Source organism: Podarcis pityusensis (assembly GCF_964106645.2).
Source record: "Podarcis pityusensis genome assembly, chromosome: 1".
In the NCBI taxonomy this organism is placed as follows: domain Eukaryota; kingdom Metazoa; phylum Chordata; class Lepidosauria; order Squamata; family Lacertidae; genus Podarcis; species Podarcis pityusensis.
Window position 1 is genome coordinate 8,349,731 of NC_138028.1, and position 12,728 is coordinate 8,362,458.

Genomic DNA, 12,728 nt, shown 5'->3' on the forward strand with positions numbered 1-12,728 from the left:
ATTACAAGACCTTAAACGAGGATTAGATGGCCCTCAACATAGGACATGTGGAAATTTTCAGCTTTCAAATTCCAAAAATGAGGGGCGCTAAAAAGTTGCAACACGACTTGGCAATTCAAAAGATATTTAAGTTAAATTAATACAATTTAGTTTTGCTTGGTAAATTAAGTGTATATAAAATTGCATGGAAATCCTTAAAAAACGATTGCCAAGTACTTGCAGTTATATTACCATATTTATTATTACTATTAATATTACTATTATTTATCATTTTCAGAAAGTAAAATTAAAAATACTTGGTTTTCCGAAAGCAGCTTCATCAAATGTAGACTTACCAAACCCAATCACAAAAATAACAGAATTTGAATTCTTCACACCCAAAAATGTATTTTAAAGACCCCTCAATGAAAAAATGTGCAGAAATGAAGTTTCCTTTCCCTAAAATGATACACCATAAGCCAGGGGTGAGAACGCTTTTCAGCCCAAGAGCTTCACTCCCTTCTGAGCAACCATGTGATGGGCACATGGCAGTGGTGGGCGGGGCCAGAGGCAAGTCCCTTGGGGAGAAGGGGCGTGGCCTTGGAGCATCCCACAAGTCAGACAGAGAGGACCACAGGGCTGCATTTTGCCCCTGACCCTGAGGTCCCCCTCCTCTGACATAAGCTGTGATTGCTAAACGAACCATGTTAGGAGGCAGTGTATATATATCGCTATACAAATATCACCTCCTGTGCTGTCTTCAAGCCCTTTCCTTAACAGCACTCTAGGAAATAAGATTCAGGATCAGACAGACCCTTTGACTCATCCATCAGGGTTTTCTGTACATGTGCTTAGCAATAGCAAAAGGCCTTGTTTTAGGCCAGTGTTGTGGTGCCAGAACTGATTTACCTCACAGGAGACTCTGACACCTGGGAAAAAAAAAATTTTTTTAAAGTACCTGTATTGGTACTGACACACAGTCAACACTGTTGTTGTTTTCCCCACCCCACCCCCAACCTTCATTGGCAAGATTTACACTGTAAGTTCCATGGGGCAGAGACCTGCCCGTTTGCTTTCTGCTATTGATATGTACATTGATGGCACTACATAACCAAATCACCTTCCTCATCCTGATCTCGTCCAGCCTCTTGCAACACATGAGGTGAAGGATCACCATATTACCAGGTACCAGGCGCCATACCATATACTTCGGAAGAAAGTCTAATTTCTACAGTACCCACAATCCTTCACCTAAAATGAGGAATTGTTCATCATTCCGATGAGGAATCAGCCATTTTAAACACATCACAAGCACACAAAAAACCTGGTGCTCTTAGAAAGGCAACGGGTTGGATCCCAAAGGCTACTACAAAGGGTTTCATATGTTGGAGAAAGAATACAATATACAAATGCTACCCCTCCCTCCTAGGGAACATTTAGACATCGTGCCAAACTATGGTTTCCAAAACCATAATTTGGAGTTATCCTTGAATCTACATCCACATACAGTGGTACCTCGGTTTAAGAACAGCCCTGTTTATGAACAATAATGGCACCTCGGGTTACAGATGCTTCAGGTTACAGACACTTCAGGCTACAGACTACAGGTTAAGAACTTTGCTTCAGGATGAGAACAGAAATCGCGCAGCAGCGGCGCAGCGGCAGCAGGAGGCCCCATTAGCTAAAGTGGTGCCTCAGGTTAAGAACAGTTTCAGGTTAAGAATGGACCTCCAGAATGAATTAAGTTCTTAACTGTACCACTGTATTCGGTTTATGAACTCCGCAAAACCGGAAGTAGTGTCCTGGTTTGCAAACTTTATCTCGGTCTAAGAACGGAATCCAAACGGTGGAAGGGCACCGGTGGCGGGAGGCCCCATTTGGGAAAGCGCGCTGCAGTTTAAGAACGGTTTCGGTTTAAGAACGGACTTCCAGAACGGATTAAGTTCATAAACCGAGGTACCACTGTATATATACCCTGGCTTGGGAGGGCTGCCATTCAAGAAATGAAACCATGGTTTGAAGCTGGTTTTCAAACCCAGTTTAAGTGGGATTTGCTGTTATGTCTGAATCCACAAACCATTAGGAAGCCACAGAACTATGGCTTCTCTTCATGAGGCTGTTGTGTCATGGAGATGGGGAATTGTTCGGCCTTAGGAGGCTGCAGTCGCACCATGGAGACAAGGCTGAACTTACGAACCTGAGCGCTGAACCGAAGGAAAATGATAGCAAACGAACAAAACCTAATGTACAGCAGGAAGGTCAAACCATTGTGTGGGCTCTTTAACTGCGGTTAACAAAAACCACAGTTTGAGGTGGAGCTTGAACTGAGTAGGGGAGTTTTAATAATGGTCATTTTATCTTTTATAAACAACTGCCTCCTATTTCTAGAGGAGGGTGAGTTAATACACTTACATTTTAACAATCTCTCTCAACAAGCAAGGAAGATGGAACTTAGCCCATCTATAGATGGATACCTATAGGAAGGAATGGGGAAAATGGCCGACTTGTCTACTTAGAAACTTAGTTTGAGGCACAGCAGAAATTTCACAGAGGGCCTAGAAACAGGCTAAACACAGGGCACAGAAGAAGAGCTGCTACAAACCAAGAAAACTGTGCTGGAAAGTTCTGGCAACACAGCCCACGAGGCAGAGGAGCAATTGACTAATAATAAGGTAACAAAACGTAAGGTTCTGCACTTAGGCAGGAAGAACTAGCTGCACAAATATAAGGTGGGGGACACCTGGCTTGCCAGTAGTGCAAGTGAAAAGAATGTAGGGGTCTTAATAGACCACAAGCTTAACACGAGTCAACAGTGTGATGCAGCAGCAAAAAAAAGCGAAAGCTATTCTAGGCTGCATCAACGTAAGTATGGTGTCCTGATTTAGGGAAATAATAGTACCGCTCTATTCTGTCGTGGTCAGATCAAACTTGGAATACTGTGTCCAGTTCTGGGTGCCACAATTTAAGAAGGCTATTGACAAACTGGAACATTGGCAGAGAAGGGCAACCAAGATGATCAAGGGTCTGGAAACCAAGCCATATGAGGAACAGTTGAAGGAGCTAGGTATGTTTAGCCTGGAGAAGAGAAGACTGTGAGGAGATAGGATAGCCAACCACAAACTTCAGCTTTTCTCATGGATTCAAGTCACAAGAAAGGGGATTCTGAATAAACACCAGGAAGAGCTTTCTGACGTTAAGAGCTGTTCGACAGTGGAATGGACTCCTTCAAGAGGTTGTGGACTCTCCTTCCTTGGAGGTTTTTAAGCAGAGGTTGGATGGTCATCTATCATGGATGCTTTAGCTGAGATTCCTGCATTGCTGGGGGTCAGACTAGATGACCCCCAGGGTTCCTTCCAACTCTATGATTCTATGAACAGCAACCATAAACACATTTACCGTATTTACTTGAATGTAATGTGCACCTTTTTTGGCCAAATTACATTGTGAAAATGAGGGTGCACATTAGATTTGATGGCGCCAGCAAGTACTTTGTTGGTTTCAAGGTTTTGAAAATCGAGGTGCGCGTTAGAGTCGCGTAAATACGGTATTTAGCATTGAAACCTTCTGCAAAAGCTCAATATTTTACACAAATAGTATCATAGAGACAGCGCTTACAGAGAGATGGTATTTGTTTTCATCATTATTTTTATTATGTATTTTGTGTTTTTTATATTGCAATTTTATGTTGTGAACTGCCCTGAGATCTACGGATGACAGGCCGTATACAAATGTAATAAATTATTATTATTATTATTATTATTATTAATAATAATAATAATAATAATATTTCTTCTTTGGCATAGCCGAGTAAGATTGTCTTCCATAAACACGGTTTTAATGGGTTTGGGGTTGGGATTTTGGAAGACGCCTGTGCGTGAATTTGTTTTATGTGTGTAGATCAGTGCACGGTGACCAACGCACAGTCTTCGCAGTAGGGCTCTGTTCCGATGGCATGAAGTATTATTATTATTACAGGTGGGATTCAAGCACATACCAGCAAACTGAAGTTGTGCAACGGACGTTTATTGCTGGTCTTGTGCAACAAAGTCCCAATTTCAGACTTTTCGTGACATAAATACCTTTCTGAATTCTCAAAGCTTGGAGACTCTACTGTGGAAGAAGCCAAGCCTTGTGTGTGCCTGGATGGAGAGACCCCTGGGAAGCCATGTAAGCAGCTCTGGATTTGCTAAGGGAACAGAATAGGATGCAAGAATTACCAATGAATAAAATGACCAAAGGCAGGAAGGAAGCACCACCGTAAGAACAAAAGAAGAAGAGTCCTGCTGGAACAGACCAACTACTCTTCCAGTCCAGCATCCTGTTCTCACAGGGGCCAACCAGATGCCTTTGGGAAACCAGGGAGCAGAATTCCAGTGGAATAACAACTCTCCCCTCCTGTGGCTTCCAGCAACCGGAATCATCACTGCCTCTAACTATGGAAGTAAAGCACAACCCTTATAGGCATAGCTGTCAACCGTCCCTTATTTGGCGGGAAAGTCCCTTATCCCAGCGCTGTGTCCCGCTGCTGTCCCTTATTGATGATGTCCCTTAAATCTCCTGGGTTTCAAAGGAAGCAGCTCCTCTCCCTCCCTCCCTGCTGGCCAGGGAGGAGGGAGGCTCCAACTGTGTTGCTTGGCTGCGCTGCTCACCCAAGAAGGAGTCTAAGAACGACTGGGGGGGGGTGGAGCTTGCATGCCTTGTGCCAATCAAATCGGCCACGTTGCCTGGGGAATCGCCTTTGCTCAGCGCTTCCCAGAGGAGAGGTGACGGTGGTTTTCCTTGCTGCATCCCCTTTGCTGGGTTGCTGCGCTGTGGGGACCACCGTTTGAGGCTTCGTTTGGCTGCTGTCTGGGCTTTCTGCCTTTGACTCGGAGGGGCTCAGAAGCTGAACATACCTGTGCTAGGAAAATCCCTTATTTTGGCTGCTGATCCCTTATTTTCGAGGCTGCTGATCCCTTATTTTCGAGGCTGCTGGTCCCTTATTTTCGAGGCTGCTGGTCCCTTATTTTCAAATCTGTAAGTTGATAGCTATGCTTATGGGTAGTAGCCACCAACAGTCCTCTTCTCCATGAAATCAGTCTAATCCTCTTTTAAAGCCATCCAAGTTTGTGGCCATCACTGCCTGCTGTGGGAGGGAGTGCCACAGTTTAACTATGCACTATGTCCATGGGGTCAAGAAGAGTCAGACACGACTAAACGACTAAAAAACAACATGGCTGAATGAAATGATAAAAGGCAGGGATGGGGAACACGCGGTCCTCCAGTTGTTGCTGGATTCCCACCGGTAATATTAATACAGGCCAGGTGTGAGGAACCTGGTGCCCTCCATCTCTTTCTGAACTGCCGCTCCCTATTGAACATGTTTTGTGGTGCTGATGGGAGAGCCAAGAACATCTGGAAGGCCACAGGTAGGGATGAGTGGAGATGTCACTTTCAGCTTCTCATTTTTCCAACCTTCAGGTCTGTTCTCCACATCGGTTTGCGAATCTTGCTTGAAAAATGCCCTTGTAAAGATCCATCAGCATTTCAATGCGAATTTCTCCTCTGCGCATGTTCATATGCAAATTTGCCTAACATATACTTTTTTTGGGGCAGAGCAATTTCTCCTAATATGATGCAGTATTGCATGCTGTTTTTCACAGGTATGTGCATGTTTACGCACAACCTCCCCTATTACTTGGCTGGAGAACCACACTGCAAAAATTCAGGGTGGAAAAAAGAACCCTGGCTGTGCTGTGTCTCTCGTACTGCTTCAAAAATTGTGAATTAGGTAGGATTGCAAGGTGAATCGACTCTCTCCCCCTTCTATAGCCTCAGGTCCCCATCCACGCTCCATGCCCACAAACCCACCAGAAGAAATCTGGTTTGCAGAGTGAGGAAAAGGAGCATCATAACTCGACAAAGGTAAAAATAAAAGCCTCTCGGCACATTACATTTTTTAGGTGAATGTAACTTATTAATTGCTCTGCAAGGTGTTGCAAATCATGCTATCAAACAGGCACATTCGCAAGAAAGCCAGGATTGGCCCCCTGTTGAGGTGTGCTTTTACAGCAAACCATCTTGGTTGTGAGCCCTGGAAAACCTGCTCCCTGACTTACAGGCCTTTCCCCCCTACCTGGCCTGGGAGGGTGGGGTCCGGACTGACTCCAGCTACAAAAGCCAAGGCTGCTGAAGAGGCCAGAGACCATCTTGGCTGCCTCCTAGTGCAGACCCAAGTCACTGAGCCTGAGCATCCACAGCCGCCAGCCACCATGAGCCGCCATTGGCAGGATGGGCAGCAAAGTTAACAAAGGAAAAAAATTACCTTAAGCATTTCAAAAGAAAACATTGCTAAGGTCAAATATAATATGCACATTTAAAACAGAGTAATTAGCAAGAGAATAAAATATTAACATAAGCATAGAACATATCTACTGCTGTTCCTGCGTTAAATGTGCATTCTGTTGTTGACCTTTTTTGTAACGTTTTGAAATCTTCAAGATAACATTTTAGTTTCCTGATAATTAAGTTGCTTTATATCTGACTTTCTTTAGGAATGTTTTATTCTGGATCGCTTTATTTGATGTTTTAATGTAGGTTGTACACTGCTTTAATGTATTTTTCTTAAAAATATAAATCAGTATAGAAATGAAACAGAGAAGAATAGTAGGTAGAAGAAGAAACTCAGATTTGTTTCTGTGGGAATAGGTGAAACAGCCCTCTAATCCCCCCTGAATTTTGAAGCTCACTGTAGATTTCTGCCATGGTGTTCTTCAGCCAATTTCAATCACCACATGATGTTTACAAAAAGCATGTGGTAAGGCTGGGCATGCTAAAGCTCGTTTAGTTGATCAGCTTTTGCCTGAAACCTTTGCATACGAAAATGCTGTTATGATTGAGAAACCTAGTTTGCTGGTCATTTTTAAACCCACGATATTTTTCACTCAGTCCATATAGTCATCCACCTCTCAAGGCACCGTTCTATTATCAATCTAATCCCTGCATCCATGTCTAATTCCCTCTATGATTTTCACACATTTCTATTAAATGACGAAAGACAAGGGAAAACGTCTAGACTTTCTTAGGAAATCAAAATTTATTTTATTCCTCCCCCCCCAATGGTGATCTATATTCCCCCCCTCCAATATAACAACTCACTAATATGGCTTTTAGAGTGTTACACCTGCAGATTACATGGGTTATTCAGAAATAATTTTATCACACTTGCCCTACCTGCAATAAGCAAATACTGAGGATTTGTTCCAGCTCTGTAGATTTCTATTGCAATATGGGCTGTGGCGTTCCAGTCTATTTTAAGCAATATTTGCTATTGATTTCAAAGCAGATGAGGTGGAAATAAATGACAACATATGATATGACATCTATGGCAGTAGATTTTTTTTTTTTTTAAAAGAGAGACATGTTTTCTACAAACAACCCACAAATTTGACTTTAAGACTGCAATCCTATACACTTACATGGGAGTAAACCTCATTGACTTCAACAGGGCTTACTTCTGAGCAGATATGCACAGAATTGTGTCATGTGAAGGTTAATTCAACAGCTTCACTTAGCAAACACGTCTTTCCCCAAAAAAGTTAGTGGATGGAATCTTCTATCTTACAATTCATCAGAAAAATAATAATAATAATACCGGGGTAATTTCATTCCTGCAAACACATCTGTCTTTTTGAAATCCTAGCCTTCAAATCTTCTTACAAGATCAGATACTATAGACCATTTGATAAACGGTAGGAACATCTATTTTACATTCTATATAGAAGCATCATTTTGAAAATCCTATTTGGAATCTTTGAGCCAGATTCCATTAAGGAATTTCAATTTCAACACACCCTGCTCATATCTCATTCGTCAAAACAACAACATCCCAATTCAACAAAGGACTGTCAAATCACATTTGAGTTAACGAGGCAGTCTGTTTTTTTGTTTTTTTTTTGCAGTGTTCTGAAATTACATCTGAATAGACACACACACACACACACACACACACACACACACACACACACACAGGCCCTTTCAGTTAGACACAGCTTGAATGTAAACCTCACACTCCAGGGGAACACAAACATTTCTACACTGATGGGGAAGAGGTGCCTTGGCAAAACGAAGGAGCATTTCAAAATGAAAAAAGGTGACAAAACAAAAGGTTGATAAAATGCGTAACAGATCGCTGTGCAGGGAAACAGAGTTGTTTCTCCCACCACAACAAAGGAAGGTTGCAAAGAGCCACAAAGTCTGCATAAAAATGGCTGAAAAGCAGTGTTAAGGCAAGGAGAAGGTAGGCTGCCACACCCAGTGGGACAGCGTTCAAAATAAATCTCTTGTGACAGAAGGGTAGCACCTTATTCCCTTGCCTTCCTTTCCTCAACAGATGACCACGACCATGAACTATTTTGGGAATATGATGGGCTTTAAATAAAAACAATAGGTAATGGTTTAATTCAGCGGCACACTGAGATTTCGAAAAGCCCAAGACCTTGGCTGTGGGAAAAACCAAAGTTAGGTGATAGCAAAAGGCAGCAAGATGGCTTGAGCAACGGGCTCTCAAGACCAAGTTGAACTGCTGCCCGAGTTGCAATGGTCTCACCAGAGCTTTCACAATGGGTGTGTCCCTTGACAAAAGCAAAACAAAACCGATGCACTAAGCTCTTTCCAAAACACAACCACCACAGAGCAGCCGAAACCGGAGACAGAAACATTCCCCCTCCCTTCCAGGTTCCTGATCGCCTCTCCCAAGCACTTGGCTGAGCGATCACGCTAATTTAAGGGCAGCCGTCCTCAAAACCCAGCAATAGGCAAGACGAACCTTCTCAGCGAGAAGGAAAGCTGATGTTGCATTTAAATAATAATAATGGAAACACATGGGAGTGGGGAATAAAAGACCCTGTTAAAAGACCACCGCCAGCCTGGGATGCCTCTCTCGTTTCTGTTTTCAAGACAGCAGTAATTCCAAACGGAAATGTGTAGAAAACACTAAAAGCATGCAAGGGCCCTGGAGATGTCAATGGTAAAGAAGCAGATGTAGTAGTAATAATAATAATGGGATAAAAAACACACGCATACTCTCCGCGACGAGTCTCCCCCATGCAATCTTTTTCAGGCATGCAAAGAGGAAGAAAAAGAACCGGAGCAGAAGAATTGTGTAAAAATATACCCTGGCCTTTCCAGTTGCTCCAGAGGCATTCCATCTTCGTAGAATCGGCGCTGGCTTGCATCTTGCTTGGGGAGAGGAAGGGAACGGCTGGGTACCTTTCCTTCGGCTCAGAGTCAGGTGCAGCCTTTTCCTAACACTCAAGCATTCCAAGGCAGGAAGAGGTGATTGGGTTTCGGCACGGCTGCTGCTGCTGCCGCCGCTGCTTCTCTCTCTCTCTCTCTCTCTCTCTCTCTCTCTCTCTCTCTCTCCCCCCCCCTCCTCTTGCACTGGCTACGGAGGGATGCTGTTAAGCAGAACAGAGGAAGATGGGGGGAGGGCACAGTGTAAGCGCTGCAGTCGCCACTGCAGCAAATCAGCAAAAAGGATGCTGCGATTGCCCTGGGGACCAGTCTCTTTTGTAAAAAAAAAAGTGGGGGGAGAGAGAAAGATGCTGCGGTTGCTTTGCAAGTAATAGTAATGATGGAGATTTATTTTTATTTTTTATTTTATTTTTTGTAAGAGGAGACGCTTAATGATGTTAAGCTGGAGGAACGGTTAACCAAACCTGACAGCGAAGGAACAAAAACAAATTGGGTGTGGATGGGGAAAGGGGGAGAAGAGGGAGAAATGGTGGGGAGGGGGAGAGGGTGAGTGAGAGAGAATAAGGGTGTGGCTTGCTATGTGTTTACAGCCAGCAGACACTCGGCCTCTTCCAGAAATTTCTTGATAATTTCAAGAAATCCAGTGTTTTTCTTGGGATTTGTATGGCAAAGGCTGCCGATTCTGCCGCTCCTCTCCAGCCCATCTGGTCTCTCCTAATCCTGCTTTCCCAGACATATATGCCAACACCACCGCTGAACGGCAGGGTAGGAAACAGAGATCAAGATCCAGCACTAAATCACAAATTGTGCTTTACTGTGCATGACAGAGAGTCTTAGGTTACATTTGCCATGCTCACTGGCACCCTTCCAGCATAATCCATACTGGGGATATGTATGTAAAACCAGCAAAATCAGGAAATTGCCACCATCCAACAGACCCCACACAACTAGGCACAGAGGTAAATGGAGGTTTGGTTTTCCATGCAAACGTAATTTGCACTTTTTGAATCAATATGCAAACCAAAACACAGGGTCATGGTTCGAAATTCACACTATTCCAAATTTTGCAACACCAAGTAATGTGTGCAAAAATGCACATATTAAAGAAAACAGCGTATAAAATGCATTCCATATGGGGAAATAGCTTGCAAAAAAATCTGTACAGCAGGCAAAACTGCACATAAACGTGCATACAAGGAAAGGTCTGCACCATGGCGCTAAATAATTTTTCAGGACCTTACGAATGAAATCACAACCTGATGCAGAAATGTGGAAAGCAAAGCTTAAGAACGGAAAAGTGAGACACTGACAGAAATCGATAGGATCACCCAGAATCACCCACACAGCCACAGCTCACATCTGTCTCGTGTTAGGCACCGGTAGTGTGCTCCAGAGGTTAGATAGACTGTTGGGTTTCAGGACCACTTCACAGGCCCTTCTCTGACATGGAGATTTCTTCCATGCCACCTAATACACGGATGGCAATCTGGGTACCCATAAGTAACATCTGGCTTTCTCCATCCCCTTCTGTGATTGGGTAGAAGAGCAAGGTTCCCCTTCTGAACTAGAGGCTCCCCCAGAGGCATCTTCACTGGGGAGCTGAGATATCATTGGAACATAAGCTTCTCTTAAACCAAGGTACCACTGTATTAAAAACATGATAAAACATCAAACATTAAAAACTTCCCTAAACAGGGCTGCCATCAGATGTCTTCTAAAAGTCAGATAGTTGTTTATTTCCTTGACATCTGAAGGGAGGGCGTTCCACAGGGCAGGTGCCACCACCAAAAAGGCCCTCTGCCTGGTTCCCTGTAACTTGGCTTCTCGCAGGGAGGGAACTGCCAGAAGGCCCTTGGAGTTGGACCTTAGTGTCCGGGCTGAACAATGGGGGTGGAGACGCTCCTTCAGGGATACTGGGCTGAGGCCGTTTAGGGCTTTAAAGGTCAGCACCAACATTTTGAATTGTGCTCAGAAATGTTCTTTTGGAAACCAGACATCCAACACGGCTTCCGAGGCTTCCGATTGGCTGCAGGAGCTTCCTGCAGCCAATTGGAAACAACGCCTTGGTTTCCGAACGTTTTGGAAGTCGAACGGACTTCCGGAACTGATTCCGTTCGACTACCAAGGTGCCACTGTACATAACAAAAATAAAAACAAGAACAGCTCAATAATTCCCCCACCCCCCCAACACATTTTAAAAGGGCAGTGGATGTCAATCAGCCAAAAGACCTGGTTGAAGAGGAACATTTTTGTCTGGCGCCTAAAGGTGTATAATGATGGTGCCAGCTGAACCTCCCTAGGGAGAGCATTCCACAAACAGGAAGCCACTGCAGAAAAGGCCCTTTCTCATGTTGCCTCCCTCTGGACCGCTCATGGAGGAGGCACTTGAAGAAGGGCTTCCAAGAATGATCTCAGGGACATTCTTGGGCTTACTCCCAGGTGAGGTTAGGATCACAGCCTTAGTCCTCATTTCCCACTTGAAGGAAGCTATGGGTAGATGTAAGGGCATTTGCCCAAAATCTTTCCCCACCCCAACCGCTCTCCTCTCTCACTGTTTATTTTAGATTGTAATCTCCTTGACAGCAGGGGCCTGTCAGTATGGCACAAAGCACAATGACAGCGTGTGGTGGAAATAACAACAACAACAAAATTAGAAAAAGGCTATCAGTGCCGTAGGGAGTGAATGCTGCGTACTTTTCGCTCTGTGTACACTTCCAGTTGAGTATATGGGTGCCTCCAGACTGGCATTCCTTAGCAGGAAAGATTCAAGCACATGGCATAGATTTAGCTTTGTGTAGATTAAAGCACTATTTTCCCCTAGCGCAACAAATCCACTTTAAAAAAAGAAGCAGGCTTTTGTTCTGGTTAGGAAAGTTGAAGGAAAACACACTGGGAAGTGCAGAATAAGCGACTGAGGAAGATTTGCAAACATCCCACAAGCAAATTAGTATGAATGGAGGATGAATAATAATAATGAACGAATTCCTATGTCCCACAAATAACCCAGAGATGCATTTTAAATAAAAGCACACATTCAACTCATGTAAAAACATGTCAATTCCCGGACCATCCACGGGCCGGATTTAGAAGGTGATTGGGCCAGATTCAGCCCCCGGGCCTTAGTTTGCCTACCCATGGTCTACCCTGAAACTTTCACAGGCAATTGAAAGCAGGATTGTGTCTAACTGCCCCACTATCATCATGAGAACAAATCATCATGGATGCACAATAAAATGGATGCCTGAAAGGACCCTCCAGATAAGCTTTGTGCAAGCAAATGCTCAATAAGCAGGTCGTCTGGAAGAGCTCCAAGTGGAGCAAAACAGCAGCAGCAGCAAAATCAGAAGAAACCAACTCATTAATTCCTTCACTCACCTGCCATCGGTAACACACTTCCCCAACTCCGAGATTAATCACAATGTGAAATAAGCAGAACAGCGACATGCAAACAAAAATGAAGAAGTGCAACGGAATGCATAAAAACTACTTTAAACAGACACTAAGATAAATAGGGC

At 43.8% G+C, this 12,728-nt stretch overlaps 1 protein-coding gene across 2 annotated transcripts in view; it reads right to left on the reverse strand.

Moving 5' to 3' along the window:
• The window catches only part of RTN1 (reticulon 1), a 127,945-nt gene that overhangs the window by 22,233 nt on the left and 92,984 nt on the right, over positions 1 to 12,728 (reverse strand). Inside the window, exon 1 of one of the 2 annotated variants that reach the window (XM_080993017.1) lies at positions 9,134 to 9,435. The exons of the other annotated variant lie outside the window; for it this stretch is intronic. Coding sequence (XP_080849143.1) covers positions 9,134 to 9,194 — 61 coding nt within the window. The 5' untranslated portion in view covers positions 9,195 to 9,435. Of the gene's footprint in view, positions 1 to 9,133; positions 9,436 to 12,728 lie in introns of those variants that run through there. 2 annotated transcript variants of the gene reach the window in all.